Raw genomic sequence first — 24,753 nt, 5'->3', positions numbered from 1 at the left:
GAAACACATTGTCATCTTCCAAAACCACCCCCTCTCCTCCATCAAGATTGAAGGCCATGTTGAAGCTATGACCTATAGTGACTGACTGAGAGGTATGTTTACGAGACCATCCAGACTCACGACTTGAGAACAGGCGCTAAAAGCCCATTGTAATTAGACAGACTATTTGCTGGGTTAGACAGGCAGACTCATACCCGCGCAGTAAAGTTCACCGCTGCCCCGCGGTTCAGGAGAAGCGTGGAAACATTCACGTTGCCATAGTGAGCAGCGATGTGCAAAGGAGTGAACCCACTCTGGAAGAAGAAGAAGCAATGATGAGAATGTAGGGGTTACAGGCCTCAGAAAAGCCACAGTCACCATGATCCACATGCAGCTGCCACATAAAGGCTACATATACACTTATTAGGATCATTCAAACGAATCATAACTAAATATCATTTAACAGTATCATGCAAACGATAGCCTCACAATCAAAATAATAAATGTTACATCAAAATGAAAAGATATGATAACAATAAAAAATATATGTATGCAGAATATATGAAAAATACAACCATAGAAATGTGTTTCTAGAGACTACATCACATTAGTAACCATGTTACAGTTTTATGGGCTTATTTATGCGGAGTAATTCAGTGGAGGCATTGCCTTACCTTTCCATTCTGACAAAAATGGTCCGATTTAATGTAAAAACATATTTGCAAATTATGAAAAATACTGTAACTACAAAACTATTCAAAATATGAATGCATTACTGCTGTGTAACATGCGATGATATGAAGCATTACACTTCGGTGCAATGGCTAGGTTTAAAATACTGTTAGAAAAGGGAAATATTTTCAAGTATCTTTTTTCTAATAATAATTAAATATCATTAATTATTAATATCACCTTACAAAATGTATAGCTACTCATGTATTTCTACTGCAAAGCTAATGAAACTACAGAATACCTTAAAAGATTGTGATTTACTATCAAATATAAACTTTTATAGGGATGTAATGGTACCATGTATCCTGTGGATGCAAGGATTCCAACCAAGGAGGTGACAAAAAAGTATTGATATCAACTGAAAAGAAAGAAATGAAAAGTAACAGAGGAAGGGATCTAATCTCTAATTACAGGCGCCATGCAGGGGGACAGACCACTTTCCAAATGCTCAGCAAAACATCAGTGCAACACAGCAGCAGAAGGCGTGATGGGGAGCAGGGCAGAGCGCTCGGGCAGCAGGGCAGCGGGTACGGCACGGTGATGTGGGCATGCGTGCAAACACACAGTAACTGGCTATACCTCCGTCGTCCTGTTGACCATCATCTGGTTCAGCAGCAGGCAGGAATGTAAAAAGATGTGTTAATATCACAAGCATGTACATGACAATTATGCACGTACATACACACACATACATACTACATACACACCAACACACCCATGTACCCTAGACATACGCATGTACATTTACACACATATACTACACACACACTAACACACCCATGTACCCTACACATATGCATGTTACCTTAACACACACAAACACACATATTTACACTACACATATGCACATACGTATATACACATACACCGCACACACAAACACATCCATGTACACTACACTACCCAGTAAAAAAACATGTAAACTACACACACACAAACACACATGTACACTTAACACACATAACCTACACATATGCATGTACACCTCACACACTAAAACACACATGTACACCACACACACACTTACACACACATGTACATGACTCAAACACACTAACACACATGTACAGTATACTAAACAAAAACAATTTTTTTCATATCGATCTCTCTAGATCCCATTTCACTGTTAATTCATGACCCAACCCAGAAAAATTCACGAAAATGAATAAAACGTTAGTTAAGTAGATACTTTTGAAATCTCCATTAATAATCCTCTTCAGTCAGTGCACACATGCACACACACCTTCTGGGAAGCATGTAGGCACTGTGGGCAGTCCCATCACACCTCCCGGGTTGGTGGTTTAAATCCCACCTTTGGTCTATGTGGTTTCCCCATGTTGTGCATGATTCCTGTTACATCCCAATGACATGCAGGTATGTGAAGTGTTACCTCTAAGTGGCCTATAGTGTATTGGTGTGTTTGCGTGTGTGTTTGGGTGTATACCCAGCAATGGGATGAGGACCTCTGCCTTGTGTCATTCCTGAGCCACTCTTCCTGTCCCACAATGCCTATATTCACACAGGCCACGCCCACCTTAGACTGCACGTCTGCATTATGGTCATTCTGCAGCAGCAGGGCTGCAGCCTTGGTGTCATCCTTGCGGGCTGCGATGTGCAGGGCAGGTAGGCGCACTTTGCCTTTGGTGTCTTTCTCCAGCAGTAGCGCCACCACCTGGTCGTGGCCCTGCTGCAGCGCGATGGCCAAGGGGGTAAAGCCATCCTAGATGAGGGCGAAGACGATGGTTCAGCTCAATGCACAGGCTCTCCTCACAGCCGCTGGTCACATGACTCACCTGAGTGGCAGTGCTCTGGTTCCCGTCGTTCTCCAGCAGGTAACGCACCACGTCGAGGTGGTTCTCCTGAGACGCCATGTACAGTGGGGTGAAGCCATTCTGAGAGAATGGGAGAGTTAAGGAAAGGCAGCCAAGAACCACAGCTAACAAGGACAGCTTTCAGACTAAGGGCTCCAACCTGAGACTGGGCATTGACACTAGCGCCTCTCTTCACCAGCAGCTTTGCCACTTCCTGCTGTCCAGCCAGCGAGGCAATGTGGAGAGCAGTGTTCCCTTTCTGAGCCAAACACAGAAAAAGCATTTTTTTGTGGTTTTAGGTATGCTTGCATGTTTTAGGTGCCACCTAAATCTCCACTGTCCCAATCTCCACCCACACTGCACCCACCTTAGTGGCTGAATCCACAAACGCCCCTCTGTCCAGCAGCTCCTCCACCAGCTCCAGGTGACCCTCCTTAGCTGCCAGATGCAGAGCATTGAGTCCATTCTGTAAGCATAATGGGGGGAAAAAACGCTGGAGTCACCCTTGGTAGATAAACCATTAGCATTGTTAAATATTCTAATTGCTCCATAATTCAAGGTTTTGTCCTTTCCCCTGGCAATTTTTCTCAAAACTTCTGGTCTACCTTGCTAGCCCTACCATTCACCATGACATCATCGTATATCAACATGGATCATCAACATGGAGCATAAACAGAAACCTGGTTACAAGTGTGACACCATAACCTGGCTGCAAGTGTTATAGCCAAGCCTTCCTTCGGGTGTGACACCGTAACGTGGCTGCAGGTTTTATCGCCACACCATCTGGTGTCACACAGTTACCTGGTTATAGGTGTTTATAGTCATCCCTTCCTTCATGTGTGATATGGTTGCCTGGTTACAGGTGTTTATAGCCATGCCTTCCGATTGTTGTCACACAGTTACTTGGTTACAGGTGTTTATATCCATGGCTTCCTTCGGGTGTCACATGGTTACCTGGTTGCAGGTGTTTATAGCCATCCTTTCCTTCATGTGTGATATGGTTGCCTGGTTACAGGTGTTTATATCCATGGCTTCCTTCGGGTGTCACATGGTTACCTGGTTGCAGGTGTTTATAGCCATCCTTTCCTTCATGTGTGATATGGTTACCTGGTAATAGGTGTTTATAATCATCCCTTCCTTCATGTGTGATATGGTTGCCTGGTTACAGGTGTTTATAGCCATTCCTTCCGACTGTTGTCACACAGTTACCTGGTTACAGGTGTTTATATCCACACCATCCTTCAGGTATTCTAACACCTTGTCCAGGTTCCCTGCACGGGCAGCTCGCAGGAAGCTTGTGTTGCTGTCAGACTGTGGGACAGAGCAGGACAGGTGGACATTAGTGTAACAGCATCATTATGCCAGCAGCTGAGTGGTGATGGTAAGGGTTAGGGTTGATGCAGCAGTGTTCTGGACATAAAGAAACTTATATTTAATTAGTTGCTTTCCCTAAGTGGTTGCCCCAAACTACATAACAAAAGCTCAAGCAACAGTGTTTCTTATTGGTATAAAACAGATGAGGGTCACGTTGATCTGTCTGTGAGGCACAAGGTTCTCCAAAGCCAATGTTGAGATTGTGTCCATCTGTCTGCAAGGCACAGGGTTCATCACAGCCTGTGTTAAAATCGTGTCCATTGGTCTGTGAGGCACATGTTTAATTGCAGCCTGTGATGAGATCATGCCTATCAGTCTGTGAGACAGTGTTCATTGCAGCCTGTGATGAAATTGTGCCTATCGGCCTGTGAGGCACAGTGTTCATTGTAGCCTGTGATGAAATTGTGCCTATTGGCCTGTGAGGCACAATGTTTATTGTAGCCTGTGATTAAATTGTGCCTATTGGCCCGTAAGGCACAGTGTTCATTGTAGCCTGTGATGAAATTGTGCCTATCGGCCTGTGAGGCACAGTGTTCATTGCAGCCTGTGATGAAATTGTGCCTATCAGTCTGTGAGGCACACACATCATAGCCTGTATTAAGGTTTTGTATGTATCACTAATGGCCCATAATGGATTCCTGGAAAATGGTCTTAAACTCATTAGAATGTCTGAGAACAATACATTATTAATGACAGCAGCTTGGATTGTGTGCAGCTCAAAAGGAGTAGGCTAATGCACTGTATAAATGAATGCATTAGTGCCGTGATCATTTTTGGAGAAGGACAAAAAGCCTTTAATGCAGGTGTGATGATGTGGAATGCAGTGCATGAAGTGCCTTCTACCATGCAGCCGTCCTATTTTGAGACAGTCATCAGAGGGCAGCAGCTAAGAGATTCACAGGCACCGTACAAGTCATGCTGACACAGATAACACAGAAAACTTCAGAACTTAAGAATGATTAAACCTGCCCATGGTCAACATCACATAGTATCATATATGATATAGACAGAAAAGTCTGAGCAAACCAGCTATCCAGTGAGCACTGAAATCACATGAGATATTAACCCGCCCAACTTAAAAATGCTGTCATTAGTTTGGTACCAATTACATGGGAACAGTGTATTGTACTATATATACCAACCCCTCAAAGGAGAACCCAGTGACAGTCTCCATGAGCGACACGAGGAGGACTTTCAACCGACAAAAGCACCTCAACCCGGCAGCTTGGATAAACTTTCTGCACATGTTTTAAAAACCTGCTGCGACCAGCTAACAGCTGTGTTCACTGTCATTTTTAATGGCTCTCTGAGGGAGTCAACTATCCCTGTCACCCCTGCTCCAAAGACAGCCAAAGCAGACTGCCTTAATGATTACTGCCCCATGGTACTCATCCCCATCACAAAAATAAGTGCTTTGAGAGGCACAGTAAGGACACCATACTGGACAGTTTAACTAGGCCCACTAGAGTTTGCCTACTGCTGCAACAGGTCTGCTAAAGATGCATGAGAGCATATACTAGAGATCTCCACTGCTTTCCACATCACTCCGTCTCACCTGTAAAATAAAAGCAGCGACATTCCATGCCAGCGTGTTGCTGAGCTCCTAGATTTCAGCCATAGCTCCTCACTCTGCAGCTGGATCACCGACAGACCCCAGCATGTGTGCACTGGTGACAATAGGTCATCCTCCATCACCAGCAACACTGGCACCCCGCAGGGCAGTGTGCTGAGCCCCCGGCTCTACAGTTGTGGCCAAAAGTTTTGAGAATGACACAAGTATTGGTTTTCACAAAGTTTGCTGCTGCAGTGTTTGTAGATCTTTTTGTCAGATGTTTCTATGGTATACTGAAGTATAATTACAAGCATGTCATAAGGCATTTATTGACAATTACATTAAGTTCATGGTTTTTCAAACCCTCTGCAATTTGCCCTGGCCTGATGTCAATCAACTTCTGGGCCAAATCCTGACTGATGGCAGCCCATTCTTGCATAATCAATGCTTGGAGTTTGTCAGAATTTATGGGTTTTTGTTTGTCCAGCCACCTCTTGAGGACTGACCACACGTTTTCAAAGGGATTAAGGTCTGGGGAGTTTCCTGGCCATGGACCCAAAATGTTGGTGTTTTGTTCCCCAAGCCACTTAGTTATCACTTTTGCCTTACGGCATGGTGCTCCATCTGGGAAAGGCATCGTTCATCATCACACTGTTCTTGAATGATTGGAAGAAGTTACTTTCGGAGGATGTTTTGGTACCATTCTTGGTTGAGAAGCAACCCAACACATCAATGGTCTCAGGATGCTTTACTGTTGGCATGACACAGGACTGATGGCAGCGCTCACCTTTTCTTCTCCGGATAATCTTTTTTCCAGATGCCCCAAACAATCAGAAAGGGGATTCATCTGAGAAAGTGACTTTACCCCAGTCCGCAGCAGTCCAATCCCTGTACCTTTTGCAGAATATCAGTCTGTCCCTGATGTTTTTCTTGGACAGAAGTGGCCTCTTTGCCGCCCTTCTTGACACCAGGCCATCCTCCAAAAGGCTTGGCCTCACTGTGCATGCAGATGCACTCACACCTGCCTGCTGCCATTCCGGAGCAAGCTCTGCACTGGTGGTGCCCCGATCCCGCAGCTGAATCAAATTTAGGAGACGGTCCTGGTGCTTGCTGGACTTTCTTGGGCGCCCTGAAGCCTTTTTCATAACAATTGAACCTCTCTCCTTGAAGTTCTTGATGATCCGATAAATGGTTGATTTAGGTGCAATCTTACTAGCAGCAACATCCTTGCCTGTGAAGCCCTATTTGTGCAAAGCAATGATGACGTTTCCTTGCAGGTAACCATGGTTCACAGAGGAAGAACAATGATTTCAAGCACCACCCTCCTTTTAAAGCATCCAGTCTGCTATTCTAACTCAATCAGCATGACAGAGTGACCTCCAGCCTTGTCATCATCAACACTCTCACCTGTGTTAACGAGAGAATCACTGAAATGATGTCAGCAGGTACTTTTGTGGCAGGGATGAAATACAGTGGAAATGGGTTTTTTGGGATTAAGTTTATTTTCATGGCAAAGAGGGACTTTGCAATTAATTCCAACTCATATAATCACACTTCATAACATTCTGGAGTATATGCAAATTGCCATAATAAAAACTGAGGCAGCAGACTTTGTGAAAATTAATATTTGTGTCATTCTCAAAACTTTTGGCTATGGATGTATTCCTTGTTCACCTATGACTGTGTGACCAAGCACAGCTCCAACTCCATCCTGTAGTTTGCTGGTGACACCAACGTCATGGGGCTGATCAGCAACAGTGATGAGTCAGCCTACAGGGAGGTACTCAGACTCCTGGCAGAGTGATGCCAGGACAACAGCCCCACCCTCAATGTTGGCAAACTGAAGCAGCCGATCATGGACGTCCGGAAGGAGGGAACGGTGCACAGCTCCATCTACACTAGAGAGGGTTCTATGGATCAGTTCAGCAGCTTCAAGCTCCCTGGGGTCACCATCATGGAGAGTCTAAAATAGTCACAAACATAACCTCAACAGGACCACAACAAGACCAGGCCAGGCACAAATACAACCTCAACAATAACACAGTATGAAGGAAAGACCAGACCAGGCACAAATACAACCTCAACAATAACACAGTATGAAGGAAAGACGAGACCAGGCACAAATACAACCTTAACAATATCACAGTATGACGGAAAGACCAGCATAGGCACAAATACAACCTCAACAACACCAGAGCAAGACCAGACCAGGCACAAATACAACCATAACAAGACCACAGTATGAGAAAAGGCAAGGTCAGGCACAAATACAACCTGAACAAGATCACAATATGAGGGAAAGACCAGACCAGGCACAAATCCAACCACAACAAGACCACAGTATCAGGGAAAGACCAGACCAGGCACAGCCTCAACAAGATCACAGTATGAGCGAAAGACCAGGTCAAACACAAACAAGGTCACAGTATGAAGGCAAGACCACACCAGGCACAAATACTACATCAACAAGAGCATAGTATGAGGGAAAGACCAGGCCAAACACAAACAAGGTCACAGTATGAAGGCAAGAACAGACCAGGCACAAATACTACATCAACAAGAGCACAGTATGAGGGAAAGACCAGGCCAAACACAAACGAGGTCACAGTATGAAGGCAAGACCACAGCAGGCACAAATACTACATCAACAAGAGCACAGTATGAGGGAAAGACCAGGCCAAACACAAACGAGGTCACAGTATGAAGGCAAGACCAGACCAGGCACAAATACTACATCAACAAGAGCACAGTATGAGGGAAAGACCAGGCCAAACACAAATACAACCTGAAAAGAATCACAATGTGAGAGCAAAGACCAGGTACATTTGTATGACTGTACTTTGTGCAACAAGTTTTCTCAGCAAGAGAACACTAATATATTGGACTGCACATTACACTAAACCATCGGCATCCATAGTCTGCGTTCTGTGTTCTGGATATCATCCAGGTCGATATGACACTATGTAGGTATTAGATTCATGGCTAAAGCTCCGTTCGCTCAGCAAAATCATTAATCAGGCAACTCTGAATGTTTGGTTGTGTAGGATTATGTATGACACCAGTATGTAAAGTCATTTCAGCACTGCAGCTCGGAAGCATAGTGGGGTTAGCACTACTCACCCTACTGTTATGAAAGTATAGCTAATGGATCTATAGCCTGTAGGCCATTTGTGTGCTACAGAAAATAAGATCACAGCTGAATGATGAGGCAAAAAAAAAATAATCCAAGCAGAGAGTAGTTTTGTCAAACAATAATGTGCAAATATGTGTGTAACTTTATCACAGGTCATATTAAAGCAAAAATCAGTACACTGGAGAAGAGACACTTGGGATGCCTGTGTACTTAGGACACACGCCCTGGGATAAGTAAAGAAATACAGTAGCTCCTATCTATAAAGTGCCCTGTGACTGCTGATGGACGCTAATGTAATGAAGCAGAGATGCCATTAGCTGTAGCTTCCTCAAAGTCACGTGACGCACTAGAATCCCTGGGGAGTCTCTGCTATAAAATATAGAAGACAAAGAAGTTGACGGACATGCACAGGGAGAAACACAGAGATTACACTGCAATGTGTGCAAAGCGGCGCAGGTACCTGCTTTTTTAAAACAAAAAATGTACACAATGATCAATAAACATTGATCTGGGAAATGTTTTTGGCAGAAGGAGAAGAAAAGAAGGGAGAGAGGCTTTTACAGGTCAGACAAAGAGAAAAGTGATCCATTTATTTATAAAAGAACCTTAGCTCAAACAACCGGTGCCTGATAATTAACAACCACAGCTGGACAAGCAAATAATTTATTATTTTCTATTAAATAGTGAACAATCCAACTTCTTCATCTTCTGAGGATTTTAAGATTTGTGGAAAAATGTTATTACATGTACCAATACCCAGACCTTCCCCATGTAAGTGCCTTAACCTTCCATAATCTGTTACTTTTAAATGAATGTTTATATACAAGCATGCAGATAAACTGCCCCTTCCTATCTTTCAGTTCAGTGACCAACAGTCTCGAGCCATGCATTGGTCTTGCAGGCCAGCCACAGGAGGTGACCCCAGATGGTGTGTGAGAGACAGCAAACAGCTGACAAATCCTGAGCAGATCATGAGCGAGCACAACATCAAGGCTGGGGCCAGAAAGCCTCCTTACTGACACAGACGCGTGGTCACGTGATTCCTAACGGCCAATCCAGGTGGTGCAATACAAGCACACAATGACTCTGCAGTATGGAAGAGCAGAGAGGACAGGCAACCTGGTCTGAACGGGCGGCTTCCCGAAACAGGGAGAGCAAATCACATGGATGAAAGGGGCTCAGCAATCAGGCAACACAAACAGGAAGGGGCGGGGCATGGGCGGAGCTTCTGGACAGGAAGTGTGAAGGCGTCACCAACTGATTTCTACTAAAACATTTTTTTTTTTTTTTTGATATTTCTTGAACACAATAATTATGTCCATAATGTGTTTATATTCAGGCAACTACTGGTAACTACTAAACTCATAGTTGTGTCACCTACATATGTTCACTCAGAATCAATGAAGGGAGGGCGGTGAACGTTTCCTGTTTTTCTGAGACTTGGAAGGCAGGTACAGTATCCCACACTTTTCAAACAGTTATAATAACTAAGGGGAAATTATTTCATTTATAATGTTTCATTAAGACCCAGTTTTCTCAGTGTGAAAGCATTCTCTCAGATACAGATTTTCATAGATATGGTGTGGAAGCGGCGGGAAGGCATTTAGGAGAAGCGTGAGAGCAGCCTGTCTGCAGTGACGCTAATTACTGAGACGTCACAGCATCATTAGGACCCGGCCGTCCCATCAGCCTCCGTCTGCTAGAGCTGCTCACGCCTTTCTGCTCTGCAATCAAGGTCTACAAGCCACACGTGGAAATACAGAAAAGCTAATAAGTGTTCACATTCAGGATTCAATGCGGTGTCTCTGATCTTGGATGTGTATTCAGTACCATGCAAAAGTGTTAGGCAGTCAAAGGATATATTAGTGTATATTGAACTATCCAGCCAACATACACACACACTCTTACAAACAGATACACACATACTCACACAGCCCACGCACAGATACGCACATAGACATACTCACACACAGAAACACACACACACACTCACACAGATACACACATACTCACACAGACAGACACACACATACTCACAGAGACACAGACATACAGTCACACACACACACTGCTACGTAGTGTAACCAATTATCAATTCACTTCCAAAAGGAAAAGCCAGAGAATCACGAAGCACACCACACAAACTCCACAATCATTTGAATCTAATACTTCTACCAAAACTTAAAGCCATATAGCATTTTAAGACAACAGCAATTATATACGTACATAAAAAGGCAATAGATTTCAATTTGACAAGCCTGGAAACAGAAACACATCTAGAAATACTGAACCACTGAGGCAACAGACTTTCTTCATACTCCCTTATTGTTGCGAACGGATCAGCGATGAGCTCGTGCTCCTCTATCTTTCTGCCGCGGCTTTCCATGACACAGCCGATGCTCGAAAGCACCAGTTTAACTTCCCAGTTAAATGGCCGCTGGCTAGAGAGTCGCACCTGCTTCACAAGCGCAGCTTATCATGGGTCTTGGGGGCACATGCACATGTCGCTCTGATCCTGCGTTTAAACCTCACCACATCCTTGTATATAAATGTTCACATTTTATTAGCTTAAAGACCTTAAATATGCTGGAAAAATATTGCCAGGGTGACCCACACGCATGCCCTTGCAGCGCTAATTCAGCTCAACTCAAAACGGGGTTAATTTGTAGAAAATTGGTCCATACAGTAGAATTACAATCAGCGTTACTATTTTAAGAATGAAACAACTGCGTAATTTTAAAAACGCAGCGTTTCGGGGCTCATTTTGATGTCGTATCCAGGGCAACGCCTTAACTACCCTCCCCCGTTAGCGCCCCCTAGGACAGGGAGCCGAAACACTGTTACTTCATCATTACAGATTGAAAAGCTGGAAGATGACCAAGCAGCTAAATGTGGCCATGTTGTAGCAGAACTGAGACTAACCTGGCGAATGCGCTGTTGGTTTGGTGGGGACCCCCGCTCAGGCGAAGAGCTGCTGGGGGATGCCATGTTCCCGTCTCGGTCAGCCTCGGTGCAGCACCGCGGCTCTTTAACATTCAGACCCGATGCCTTTGACAAGCCAATGGATGGTGATTTAACGGTCCAGCAGGAAGCCCCATGCACGGTACGAGTGCAGTTACTCTAGGAAGTCAACAGCTCCGCACAGAGCCAAGCAGAGCTCCGGACACCGCAGTGCTGCTCCGGAGGCTGATGCTGGAGATGATGTGATCGCTCATCTTAGCGGCGAGGGGCGGATAACGCGGCTCACTTCCCCTCCCTCCCTCTCTCCCTCCCTCTCTGTCTGGCCACAAAGGCTGCAAGGAGCGTTCTTCCGTCAGAAAGGGCTGCTGGATATTTTTCAAAATCTGAAGGACACAGGCATCCAATTAAGCTTTGAAGTGAGCTACAAGGGGACGTTTATTAATCGGGATTTAATGTATTTCATAAAGGACGAGATATGACATATCTGGCCACCTTTTTGCAAATAAATGCAGAATGAGTCAAACTTGTTAATATGCCATATTATCACCAGGGCATGGGTTGGTCTACATAAGATGACATTCAGTCAAACATGGTGATACTGCCTTTTCACATTAGATCTTTTGCAGGACACCTCATGCATCAAACATAACCATACATCTATTTGCAGCTTACACCAAGCAGAATTATACCAATGTATGTATCCTTCTATACATGCACTCGGGCATCTATAAAATGCATCTATGTACAGTCATACAGCACCTCAGGCTTGTGAGTGACCAGTACGCCGGAAATCGAGTAACACATAATGGACCCGTATCAGACGTTAGTCTGTGAGATGCAGGGCTGCATTAGCTTAGCTGACAGGGCTGATCTAATGGTACTATGGGGACCAGCTCGGAGCAGAGTCAGCAAAGCGCTTAACGGCATCAGGTTCCTGGGCGGCCGCCGAGAGCCACTCAGGGGCCTGACGCTCGCACTATGGCACGTAAACAAATGCATTACAATAATAACGCAATATGAAGCACACAGAGACAAGGCTGAACTGGACAGATCCTGTATTTCTGACTCCCTTCCATCTTGGATTGTGAGGCACCTTGCATAAACAGCCACCTCCCAGCCAGTGTAGACACAATCTTACTGCAGTCAACACTGGCACTGCGTAAACAGGACGACGTAAAAGCAGCTGCATTCAAAACGTAAGATAAACATCATTTTATTAAAAATATAGCTTTTATTAAACATCTACCTTTACACTTTGAAAACGATCAGTACCAAACAGAGAACCTTAATTCATGACAAATAAACATGCAGCACCTATTACACAGAGAAGTTAAAAGCTTATAACGACCTCCCCCCCCCCCCCCTCAAGCAGAGAGTTGATCCAGGTTGTCCAGATTGCGGCTGGAAAGGTGTGACTCCAGGATGTCCCCAAAGATGCCCCTCTTCAGCAGTGTGTACGCCATGGGCAGAAGCTGCCGGATCACTTTGTAGAAATACTAGCAGGAAGAAAACAAAGGTAACCTGAGTCAGCCTGGCCCCCACCCTGCCAGAGTCCCCCCCCACCCAGCACCGAGTCAGCCTGGCCCCCGCCCTACCAGAGTCCCCCCCCTCCCAGCACCGAGTCAGCCTGGCCCCCACCCTGCCAGAGTCCCCCCCAACCCAGCACCGAGTCCCCCCCCACCCAGCACCGAGTCAGCCTGGCCCCCGCCCTGCCACAGTCCCCCCCCACCCTGCACCGAGTCAGCCTGGCCCCCGCCCTGCCAGAGTCCCGCCCACCAGGGCAGAGTCAGCCTGGCCCCCGCCCTGCCAGAGTCCCCCCCTCCCAGCACCGAGTCAGCCTGGCCCCCGCCCTGCCAGAGTCCCCCCCACCAGGGCAGAGTCAGCCTGGCCCCCGCCCTGCCAGAGTCCCCCCCTCCCAGCACCGAGTCAGCCTGGCCCCCGCCCTGCCAGAGTCCCCCCCCACCCAGCACCGAGTCAGCCTGGCCCCCGCCCTGCCAGAGTCCCCCACACCCAACGCAGAGTCAGCCAAGCCCCCGCCCTGCCAGAGTCCCCCCCCACCCAGCACCGAGTCAGCCTGGCCCCCGCCCTACCAGAGTCCCCCCCCACCCAGCACCGAGTCAGCCTGGCCCCCGCCCTACCAGAGTCCCCCCCCTCCCAGCACCGAGTCAGCCTGGCCCCCACCCTGCCAGAGTCCCCCCCAACCCAGCACCGAGTCCCCCCCCACCCAGCACCGAGTCAGCCTGGCCCCCGCCCTGCCACAGTCCCCCCCCACCCTGCACCGAGTCAGCCTGGCCCCCGCCCTGCCAGAGTCCCGCCCACCAGGGCAGAGTCAGCCTGGCCCCCGCCCTGCCAGAGTCCCCCCCTCCCAGCACCGAGTCAGCCTGGCCCCCGCCCTGCCAGAGTCCCCCCCCACCCAGCACCGAGTCAGCCTGGCCCCCGCCCTGCCAGAGTCCCCCACACCCAACGCAGAGTCAGCCAAGCCCCCGCCCTGCCAGAGTCCCCCCCCACCCAGCACTGAGTCAGCCAGGCCCCCACCCTGCCAGAGTCCCCCCCCCACCCAGCACTGAGTCAGCCAGGCCCCCACCCTGCCAGAGTCCCCCCCCCACCCAGCACCGAGTCAGCCTGGCCCCCACCCTGCCAGAGTCACCCCCCCTCCCAGCACCGAGTCAGCCTGGCCCCCACTCTGCCAGAGTCCCCCCCTCCCAGCACCGAGTCAGCCTGGCCCCCACCCTGCCAGAGTCCCCCCCTCCCCCACCCAGCACCGAGTCAGCCAGTCCCCCACCCTGCCAGAGTCCCCCCCCACCCAGCACTGAGTCAGCCTGGCCCCCGTTCACTTCCCAGCTTTGTTCATACTCACATGGGAACCGTAGCAGAAAAGATCAATGCCCAGTTCGTAGCCCATGCCATAATCGCACTCATCATTGGCAAACTGCACATATGTGATCATCTCCTGGATGGGAGCGAAGGCCTTCATCCGCTCCTCGTCATCTTTGGCATCTGCGATGGCTTTGCATATCTTCCTCAAACCAGCTGCAGATAGAATGTCACAAAACTCTTCCTGATGTTGTCTACTGAAAACGATCCAAGCTAAGCGCACAAAACTACCACCAAAGAGGAATGAGGACAAATGTTCAAAAAACCTTAAGAGGTTCTCAACCACTTATGAAGAATATTCTTTCAGTCAGAATATTAATTGTCAGTCTTAATTGTGAAAAGAGTATGAAGACTATGATGATAGTTTTAATTGAAATCACCAATGGAAGATGAGGTATTTTCTTGACAGCAAAGCAAAATTGATTCAGCTCTCTAAAAGCATGGCGTGTGTGTTTGTGTGTGTTAGTCAAGCAGTAGCTGAGGATTTTCTTCCACTGTCTGTCATGGGGTGACCAAATAATATCTATTGAATTTCCGCTGATTGTTCAAGGAACTAATTTTCAGCTTTGTTGCCCAGTGTTTGAAAAAGTGATATTTCACTCAAAATGAAGTGTTAGTGAAATAACAACGCAGAAACTGAGAGGACAAGATACACCTGCGTTAAGGGAGCCTCCCGACCATGCTGGGTCTGATCCGTGTGCCTGAGCGCGGCAGCACTGTACTGGCACCATGCCAGCTCCTGCTGATGGGCTCGCTTATCTTCATGGAGAGCCTTCATATGACACTGCGCTACACCATGAGGCCAAGTGTCTGCTGACTGACACTCACCGTCTGTTTCCGGGAGCTCCCGGTAACCCACGTCATTCTTGTCAACGGGAACCACAATCCCTGCACCGTGAAATGTCTGAGCCACCACCTAACACACAAGCAAGCTCATTGGTCAAGGAAATAAGGGGGCGGGGATTTATTTCTCAACCTGTACTTCGATAAGCTGCCCATCTCACTGGTGTTAAAGGTACACAGCTACCTTCCTGGCCCGCTGCTTCATGCTCTTGCTCTTCTGCTCGAGGGAGTAGCCCAGCGTCTTAGCTGCGTCCCTGATCTCCGCCTCCAGGGACAACAGCAAGGATGACTGCTTCTTGCTGGGGAGTTCCTTTTTCCTCCTTTCCAAGAATAGCCTGTGTGCGGCAGCCAGGAAAAAAAAAACCCGTGACACAGACACCAGCCCACGGCCGCCGGACGTGCCGCTCAGCCTCGGTGCGCAAACGAGCACAGAGCATCTCAGAGACGCAGTCCTCACGGCAGAGACACACGCAGACGCTCAGGCTTCAGTTGGTCCTCCTCTTTCTCAGTGACACTTACAGCACAGCAGCAAACACGTTGTCCCCCATCTGGCTGATCGCACAGCCCTTCGTCGCCTCATTTTCCCCGATGAAGACAGGCAGGGCATCGGGACTGTCCCTACAGGCACACGAACGCACCCTAATTACCGTCTAGCCTTCCAAACAGACATACAAGCACTTTACCGTCCCCAATGGTCTACAGAAAAATGCAACATATCAATGACTACATTCTTTTTTTGATCGACTTATCAATTAGTTATCGCAGCCATAGTTTTAGTACAGTGTTTATTTTGTTAAAATTTTGATAGTTAATACTCATATAACACTGAGTCTTGTCAACAGTTGTGAACGGTTTCCATAGTTACCTGTAGTAACCCATGTGATGCTGGCTGTCCCTGTTTCCCACCAGGATGGTCTGGAGCTCAGGCGGGTCGTAGAAGTACCGCCAGTGCAGGAAGTAGTTTGGCGTTGAGTTCGGGGCTGATTTATGCCTCCCAGCGAGGATGTCATAAGGGCCAACGAGGTGCAGGCCAAGGGCCTGCTTCAAGGCATCTACAAGAAACAAGTGAGGTTAAATGCCCTTTAATCACAAGCTGCACATCACAATACCGGCTCATCCCTGCCTGTCGCCGGGGGGACTCACTAACCCTGTGGACACTCTGGGCTCAGGCGCTGACACAAGGCCCAGAAATGGTAGAAATCCGGTGGCATCCTAAGTTTATAGAGACATTCAGCCTCCAGGGCCAGGTCACGGCTTTCCAGGTCAGACCTGGGCCTCTTCATATCCCTGTTTGTTGGTTCAGATTCCTGCAGGAAAAAGGTTCAGTTGAAGCATTAAACCATTATGACCAGCAAGCAATCCTTACATGTATTAAAAGCCAAAAATTATCTAATGTTTAGCACACAACAAGGTCAAAAGTGTACTAGTCGGTAATCTCCTTTTTGCAACTCATAAAAATGATTTTTAACAATAAGGCAGAACTCTAATGAGTCCTGTGGGGGCATATTTCTTTGTCCAGAAAGAGAAAAAAAAAAACAAAAATAAAGGATAATAAATAAGTAAAAAGACAAATACATTAAGGAAAAATTTGTAATACAATTAACATGAAAGAGAAATTTAAAGGATAAATAAGAGAACTGCACAAAACAATATAGCAATAGCACTGGTGCCCCCATCATTGGAAGAAAGGTTACTAAAGTGCCCCCTAGGGGGGTAAAAATGCTGGCATTAGTTGCCCTTCACATGGAAAAAAACGATTTGGTGCCATCTGGGGTGCCCCCTTAATGTGAAATAGTATGATGATGCCCTATAGAGCAAGAGAATGTGATGAAGTGCCCTATAAGGTGCCCATACAATGATCTACTTGCCAGCAGAACGACTGGCAGTTTTACGGAACGGACAAACATGAAGGCTCACGAAAACATTCCGAGGCCCAGTGGACTACTGACCAGGAATGGGTACCAGTCAACATACCTGGGGTTGGTAACCCCTACTGTAAAGGGTACTCCTAAGTGGTGAGAAAACATGAAGTGCCCAATCAGGCGCCCCTCCAGAGGATCAAACGTGATGTAGTGCGTATGAGGTGCCCTTACAATTGAGACGTGCCCTCTGGGGTGCCCTTCCCAGTGAAAATACATCATTCAGGGACACTGTGATGACGATATCCTTTTTGAGCGGATGGTCTTTATTAACCATTATGGACAGCAGTCTGGACATCTCTCCACAACTTCCTCAGCTGTGTCCAGCTCCAGCCTTCTTAATTAGCCGGTTCGGCTATGCAGCCACCGTTGTTTTGGCAGTTCGTCTGTAGTACGGGTGTGATAAATATTTTTTTGCACAACTGTTTTGTTAAATTTTAGAACACCGTAAAACCCAATTCAAAAGCGTATGTGCATGAATACATAATGTATGCTGCACCTCCGGTTCGTATGCCTTAACTCCAATAACACGAATTGAATGTTTAACTCTTTTTGTCTTGCCCGGTGCACTCCAGCCCCCCATCACAGCCCAGCATCCGCGGGAAGCTCCTGCACGGCTAGCTGAACATGCACGGACATGCACGCGACGCAAACTGAGCCTAGGCAGGTCATTGGCGCTTGTCTTCGGTGTACCTGCACTGCTGACTTGGGTTTTCTTTTCCCGCGCCCCGCCATCTTGCCTCCTTCTTCGGTCTCCATTCCGATCAACGAGTGCAACCGAACAGTGACGACTGTAATCCCCCCGCCCCCAAAATAAATAATGAATAAAATACCTCTCCAGTTTGGCGACAGCGCCTCCTTGTGCTTCGGAATAGATCTTCACCAATGCCGCTTACCGCTGAAATATATGATCACTTTCGCTACCCACTGGAATACCGATTAAGAAAAATAAAAGAAACGTGTTTATTGTGTTGGAGTCAGATCTCCGCCGGAGTCCGTTGATGAGAAGAGATTCACTGCACAGTCGAGGAGTGGTTGCAGGACACCAGTTTATTCTGATTAATCAGGGAGCAACGATCTGACACACATTCAGCATGTACAGGAAGATGCTCAAAACATAGGTGTCGGCTCTAGGTCCTTATAGGCCTTTTGGGGTGTGGCCCCCCTTTTCTGTACTTTTCCACCTACGTGACTACCACATATTTTGACTTTTGCTCTAATTATTGTGTGTATGCATGTTCCCAGGAAAGAGTAAAAATAAGTGTCAGGTATACATGATCGGTTCCTGTTCTTACTGTCGGGAACAAGGTCCTCCTGGCCTGCTCGGTTCCTGTTCTCTTACTGCCGGGAACAATTATTAGTTGCATTCTTAAATGATTAACCCCTCAATCCATTTAGGACGAGGTCATCTTGACCTGTTTTCTTGTCTAGCAGTTCCCGTTTTTAGTGTCTGCATTATATTAGACACTGTGTTATTAAACATTAGTAAGTTAATATTTGGATTATAGTGAAACTGACCCTTCATTATTGTCTAATGCACCCCTCAATTGTCATATCTTGTGAAATTTATACGATCGGAATCAGTATATAGGATGAGGATTGCTGTGCATTAGCTTAGCATATCCGCCCTAACACAGTGGGAGGTGGCGTTTGTCATGCCAAATCACTGTCTGAATGTTATTAAAATGTTGCATTTTCTGCGTTCCTGCTAATTAGTGTGACATCATTAAAAACCCCACAGTTTCTCAACCAGTGACTGCATGATTAGAAAGTCTAACAAAAAATAATGATTTTTCCCGTGGCAAGACAGTGAACAGCATTGTTTTTCAAAAGAGCAAAGATGTTTGATGCAGGCATTAATGTCCAGTGTTCGGCGAGTGAGATCTAGCATGTCGAGTGTGCTCACGGAAATTAAAATATGTTCAATGAACAGCTCGTTTGCTGGGTCTCTTCATGAAGAATAATTAACCTGCACTGAGTGTGCAAGCCATAGTATAGTTTACTTTACATTACTAGTGAGATAATAATGATGATTCGGTACAGATTAGAGAGCTTAATGGAAGGGAACTTCCAAATTTCCAAGTTATGTCAGAGCAACATGCTGATGACACCACACTTTAAGAAAAGGAAGATCTGATGTCATATAAGGAAAGTTAAAGAACTTAACGAAAATATGGCACTCTATATGTCAAATGGCAACATGTAAAAAACAAAACAAATTTAACAGTCTTTCAAAGATACAGAAGTTATACACAGAAGTGTATCTGCACTGGGGTGGGCCAAGCTTCAGATAACTGGTCCTGAAGGCCGTATTAGAACTGGAATGTCGTGTGGGAGAGAAATCCATTCTACTCTGTCCAATGCCGTGTGATTTTTAAATACATTTCCAATGATGGTGAAATAAATCAGACTGTGCATACCAGAAAAAACATTTAATCACGAACTTTCAGAAATATCACAGTACATAAAATGTAAATAAATATATAAGAAAAATAATAAGAATTAGACAAATTTCTGCCAAAAAAAAAAAAAACATTTACAAAACAATGACAATAATGCTTTAAATTATGTTCTTTTGGTGTCAGTAATTTTTATATGAAATGTCAATATGACACGTTCACCTACAAAGTGTACTCAATGGCTCACAGTAAAACACTGTGTACAAAGTATCTTGTGTTGAATCAGCTTGTGAATGTGTTTCTTCTCACCCTGTCTAGAGTTTACCACCACTTTGCCACAGGCAACAATCTTACCGACTGCGCTAGCCTCCTTTTTGTTAAATACGATAACCAACTGTAATAATTTATATATATAAAGTCAAAAACATTTAAATTAACAATATATTAACACGTTGACATTTAAATAAATAACACTTTAAATTTTGGTCACACAGGAAACACTGGAGTATCAGATGAACTTCATTTTTTCACAACCCTCTTCCCAGCTTCAGGGCTTTCTGCTGTAAAAATAATAAAGAGCTGTGTTTTTATCCGGTAAAAAAAACTGTGATTCTGCATTAGAATTAAATTGAAACCACAGAAGACATTGAGTAGTATCACAAGTTGGGCAGGGACAAGGAGAGTGTTACAGAAACTTACTTTGCCAGGATCCTCTCGATGACCTTTTTGACCCAGGGAGCGTTGGGGTCCAGGCAGATCTCCTGTCCAGTCCCTTTCAGGGTTGCACTGTAGCAGAATCAAAGAAAGTTTGACTGGGTTACAAAAAGGAAGTGATAGACAGAGAGTGAGGTCACTCCTGACCCACCATACCACCCAAAAGACATTTTCTTGGAGGAACTTACATGATCTCAGTGTCCTTGCAGTGCTGGCTGGGAGGGAAGATCTCCACGCTTTCGATGAGCCTGCCGATGCGCTGGCTCTCAGTCTGGATGCAGCGGCACCGCAGCTCCATTCCCAGACCTCTCATGCTCATTCCTGCACAGGGTTAGAGATCAGAGTCACACACAAACCACTGCAGTCTTTTTACTTAACATGGCATTTTGGGAATGAATCTGAACTACTAAACGCTATATACAGTGTTATTAACTTTACAGACTAGTCTTACTATATTTACAAAATATAGTTTCAGTATAATTTAACTGTCTGAATTAATGTAATTTATTTAATATCTGAAGACATTCTGCACTGTTGATAGAAAGGGAGCTTAAGCCAGTGAGCGTCTTACCCTCTGTAATGGTCAGTGCAGCCAGGAGGACAGTGAAGACAGCAGCAGCCAGTTTGCAGTTCATGGTGACTTTCTGTGTTGATCAGAGCGTGCGTCTGCTGAGCCTGTAGTATGCAGGTTTGTATCTGCCACTGGATCGTGCTGCTTTTTAAAGTCTCCAGACAGGACGTGGTGAGTCATCGGGGAAGTTACGCCACTGGAATTTCACATATTTGCCAATAAGCAGAGCAATAGAAAGTCTTTTAAGTAAAATGCTTTATCTGTCTTACCTGTTAGGCTGTTGATTTGGAATACCCTTTATCCTCTTATCCTGGGCTCAGTTATGGGAATAACCCAGGATTGGGAGCCAACTACCACAGGGCGCACACACCATTCACACCTAAGAACGATTAGGCAACTGCTATTCAGGTCTGCATGTATTTGGACTGTGGGGAGAAACCAGATAACCAATAGGAAACCACGCAGTGACACAGGAAAAACATCCAAACTCCCCAAACACAAAGCCTGGAAAGACTTGATACTTAAATAAAGGTTAAATAAAAATAAATAAAACTTGGTCCCAGAAATGTGATGGAACAGCACTAACCAGTGCACCACCGTTCCATCCCAATTTTTATTTCTTTGTTTATTATCATTATTATTATTAATTTGTTATATATATTAATTTATAACATAAATTGAGTTGTTATTATTTGCAGATTTTGCAGGACATTTTACAGTCACTCCTAACCACACTGGGTGGTTAATATGGCATCACTGTTCTCCAGTGGGGACAGTGGAAGATTCGAAGACGCAAGGTTACAGGAACATTAATTGGTGTTGATGTGGGGTAGTGGCTGTGGTGTTTATAGTTTGCGGAACAAGATCAGTAATAAGGTTTGATGGTCTGGGGTGTGTGCTCTTCAGTTGTTTGCTTTTCAGTTTGCTCAAGACTCAGCAAGGTCCAAATTCCTTCAGCCACACCAGGTAGTTCACTGTCAGGGGAGAGGGGTGTTCCCTTGATTGATTTCCCTTGGTTGTAAAAATTTATTCCTAATCCATGTCCTGAGGGTACGTCAGGGGGCTGTGAGACTGACTTTTTCACAAGCTTTTTGAAGTAGCAGAAGTGAAAGTTGCTGCAGTGTTCATTTAGTGTTGTGGTTTCCTTTGTGGTGGTTATAACTTTCTTCATTTCACAAAGCAAAGTGTTGTTCTGCAAATAATTCTTGGAATGCTAGAAAGCTCTTTGATAATACCAACAAAGAAGCTTATACACATACACAGGCATATTACTAAATAACAGAAAAGCATAAATATGGACAATGGACACCACACTCAAACTAGAGGTTCAACAGTGCTGTTTTCATTCATTTTTTGTTTTTTTGTTTTATAGTTAAAGCAACCTAAATTAACCCTGAAAACTGATCTAATATAATTCACCACATTTGGCATTATGACCTCATCCAGTTGTTCTTCTTCCAGCAGAACAAATGATCTGAATCTCACTCCATTTATGAATGTTGGATGGTCAATGAAGTGTATAGTACACTGCCCGGCCAAAAAAAAAGTTGCCATTTGAATTTTTCATTGGACCACCTTTAGTTTTGATTATGGTGCACATTTGTCATGCCATTGTTTCCACAGGCTTATGCAATATCTCACCCTTTATTTTCATTCAGATTTGCATTCATTTCTCACCGGGATCCTGTATTGACAAGTGAGTTGAACCACTCCATAAGGCCTCCTTTATCACATCCCAGAGACCTTCAATGAGGTTAAGGTCATAACTCTGTGGTGATCAAGTCATGCGTGAAAATGATTCCTCATGCTCCCTGAACCAGTCTTTGACAATTCAAACCCAATGAATCTTGGCATTCTTGTCCTGGAATATGTCCATGCCAACAGGGAAGAAAAAAATCCATTGATGATGGATGGAGGTGTAACTTGGCCATTCAGTAGATTCAGGTAATCCGCTGACTTTACTTTATTGCTGCATAATGTTGGTGAGCTGTAATAATGATCCAGTCATTGGATCTTGAGTATTTGCTGATATAAATTCAAATGGCGACTTTTTTTTGGCCGGGCAGTGTATTTTAACATGTTTTAGGCAACATAAACAGCTTCCATATTTACATTAGAACAGTAATTCTTGTGATAATTGTTATGATTTGTATTTCAACTGATATGTGACTTTGGAGTCTTGTGGAACCTTTTCCGGCTCTTGCATGGCGGATGTGTTGAATCATGTGAATAATGGAGGAAGTGATACTGCCTATTGTGACACTTCGGCCACCACAGCGGACCTTTAGAAAGCTCTGGAAATCACCACTGTGAACTGTGAAGGAAACTCCAGGCTGCAGTCATATGCTTCCACCATCAGGAAGTCCTAGCAAGAAGCAGGTGCTCCATGAAAAGACCATTATTTGTGCTCTGCTATCTTCAGGAAGCGAGTCTTGAAATTTCTACCTTCGTTATGATTTCTTCAGATGATCAGAAACCATGTTTTGCCAGTGATACATTTTCAATGAACAGGATATTTAAAATACAGAGATCTAAAGTGTTGGCCCTTCTTAGGTGTGCACTGTAGTGGATCATGGTCATTGGACTATGTTAGATATGGGCAGATAATAGACAAAATACTGAGGCTTGACAGTTTCACAACCTGGCCAGGAGTGGATTTGGGGCACAGCCAATGTGATGCTGTTGTAACCGTGAGCCACATGAGAAAAATCAGTGCGTCTGGCACGAATTCGTATAGCCGGATATTACAGCAGAGCCGCGACGCACAAAGACGAAGTGATTAAACTCAAATACAGGTGCCGCAAATTCCTATTAGTCACAGAAGAAATTGTGAATTTGGAAAACTGTCAGGGATCAGTACAAATACTGGCACTAATGTTAAATGTTCCCATGCCCTCGTTTGATCTTACTCCATTTTCATGTTAGTGATCAGGGTCCTGGTGACAGTGTGCTGGGAAGTGCATGGCTTAGGAAATGACTCCGTTTGGAGACAGTGCACTTTGTTGGTGGGGCACTGAGTCACACATGCATATAAGGACAGGAAAAGAATGGCTGACAAATCAAAGCAGCGTAAACAGGTCTGCTACTTAAGTTTTAATGTGCATTTAAAAGACAGCACAAAATAATACCAATTAACTGCAATATAATTAAAAAAAACCTGTGCAAAATAGTATAACGGTGATTGCTGTGCAATAACTGGCCAAAATATTTTATTTATGTAGGATGTTTTCCTTTTCTTTTAATTATGTGTTTTGCACATGCTAGGGACTGCTCTGCAAATTTTGTTGTGCAAGAGATGTGCAATGACAATAAAGTCATACCATTCTATTCTATTTCATCACTATGAATATTATACTGATAGATTAATATTAATATTTTTCTGTACATTTGAAAAGTTTCCTGTACTTCATGCTATCAAACTATCAATCCTAGACTGTTTAATGATGCTGTTTTACTGGCTTGCAGTTTACTGGTATGTAAGCTGAATAAGTCTGTTTTAATGGTATATAGCCTTAATAGGTCTTTTTTAATGGTATACTGCGCCACCAGAAAGCATTCACACCCCTTCGCTTTTTCCACATTTTGTTACTATTCTGACATAAATTTGAGTATAGTTGTTCCCCAAAGATCTATGCACAGTACCCCAAAGCAAAAACAACTTTTTAGAAAGATGAAATTTAGAAATGTTTTTATTGCCAAAAGCTTGCTAATCTCTTTCATAAGTATTCACTCCCATGGCTTAATATTTTGTTGAAGCACCTTTGGCTGGAATCACAGCCTCAAGTCTTCTTGGGTATGCCTCTGCAAGTTTGGCAAACCTGTTTTTGAGGTTTTTCTCCCATTCTTCCCTGCAGATCATCTCAAGCCCAGTCAGGTTGGATTTTTAGGTCT

The 24,753-nt window shown here is 45.1% G+C and overlaps 3 protein-coding genes across 5 annotated transcripts in view; all 3 read right to left on the bottom strand.

Annotated features, from left to right (window-relative positions):
* The window catches only part of ank2a (ankyrin 2a, neuronal), a 46,292-nt gene extending 34,456 nt beyond the window's left edge, over positions 1-11,836 (bottom strand). For 2 of the 3 annotated variants that reach the window (XM_023798341.2, XM_072707527.1), the window contains exons 1-8: positions 11,504-11,836; positions 3,732-3,833; positions 2,890-2,988; positions 2,683-2,781; positions 2,505-2,603; positions 2,246-2,431; positions 1,291-1,314; positions 195-293 (exon numbers count right to left, since the gene is read on the bottom strand). In XM_023798341.2, coding sequence (XP_023654109.2) covers positions 195-293; positions 1,291-1,314; positions 2,246-2,431; positions 2,505-2,603; positions 2,683-2,781; positions 2,890-2,988; positions 3,732-3,833; positions 11,504-11,569 — 774 coding nt within the window. In that variant the 5' untranslated portion in view covers positions 11,570-11,836. The remainder of the gene's footprint in view (positions 1-194; positions 294-1,290; positions 1,315-2,245; positions 2,432-2,504; positions 2,604-2,682; positions 2,782-2,889; positions 2,989-3,731; positions 3,834-11,503) is intronic. The other variant, XM_072707529.1, reaches the window with a different exon arrangement.
* Positions 11,837-12,739: 903 nt separating this feature from the next.
* hpf1 (histone PARylation factor 1) lies at positions 12,740-18,000 on the bottom strand. The gene is made up of 8 exons (XM_072707553.1): positions 17,872-18,000; positions 16,407-16,566; positions 16,125-16,311; positions 15,779-15,877; positions 15,444-15,594; positions 15,245-15,332; positions 14,400-14,572; positions 12,740-13,038 (listed from the first exon to the last, which is right to left on the bottom strand). The coding sequence occupies exons 1-8, from the start codon at positions 17,935-17,937 to the stop codon at positions 12,907-12,909; spliced, it is 1,056 nt and encodes a 351-aa protein (XP_072563654.1). The 5' UTR covers positions 17,938-18,000; the 3' UTR covers positions 12,740-12,906.
* Positions 18,001-19,595: 1,595 nt separating this feature from the next.
* On the bottom strand, positions 19,596-21,084 carry LOC111836794 (interleukin-8-like). The gene is made up of 4 exons (XM_023798363.2): positions 20,863-21,084; positions 20,480-20,612; positions 20,277-20,363; positions 19,596-20,137 (listed from the first exon to the last, which is right to left on the bottom strand). Exons 1-4 carry the CDS (start codon positions 20,924-20,926, stop codon positions 20,125-20,127), a joined length of 297 nt encoding a protein of 98 aa, XP_023654131.2. The 5' UTR covers positions 20,927-21,084; the 3' UTR covers positions 19,596-20,124.
* Positions 21,085-24,753: the final 3,669 nt, after the last annotated feature.

This window comes from Paramormyrops kingsleyae, chromosome 25 (assembly GCF_048594095.1).
Source record: "Paramormyrops kingsleyae isolate MSU_618 chromosome 25, PKINGS_0.4, whole genome shotgun sequence".
Lineage (NCBI taxonomy): Eukaryota > Metazoa > Chordata > Actinopteri > Osteoglossiformes > Mormyridae > Paramormyrops > Paramormyrops kingsleyae.
Note: the sequence above shows the minus strand (reverse complement) of the source record. Positions and strands in the feature narration are given on the sequence as shown.

Bases quoted from the DNA above. Each gene is read 5' to 3' on its own strand.
- LOC111836794 (XM_023798363.2), bottom strand. From the start codon at position 20,926: ATGAACTGCAAACTGGCTGCTGCTGTCTTCACTGTCCTCCTGGCTGCA. The intron at 20,613-20,862 runs GTAAGACGCTCA...AACCCTGTGCAG, and splicing joins TGCACTGACCATTACAGAGG to GAATGAGCATGAGAGGTCTG. The intron at 20,364-20,479 runs GTAAGTTCCTCC...ATTCTGCTACAG, and splicing joins TGCAAGGACACTGAGATCAT to TGCAACCCTGAAAGGGACTG.
- hpf1 (XM_072707553.1), bottom strand. From the start codon at position 17,937: ATGGAGACCGAAGAAGGAGGCAAGATGGCGGGGCGCGGGAAAAGAAAA. The intron at 15,878-16,124 runs GTAACTATGGAA...GTGTGCCTGTAG, and splicing joins CATCACATGGGTTACTACAG to GGACAGTCCCGATGCCCTGC. The intron at 13,039-14,399 runs GTGAGTATGAAC...TCTTCCTGCTAG, and splicing joins TTTTCTGCTACGGTTCCCAT to TATTTCTACAAAGTGATCCG.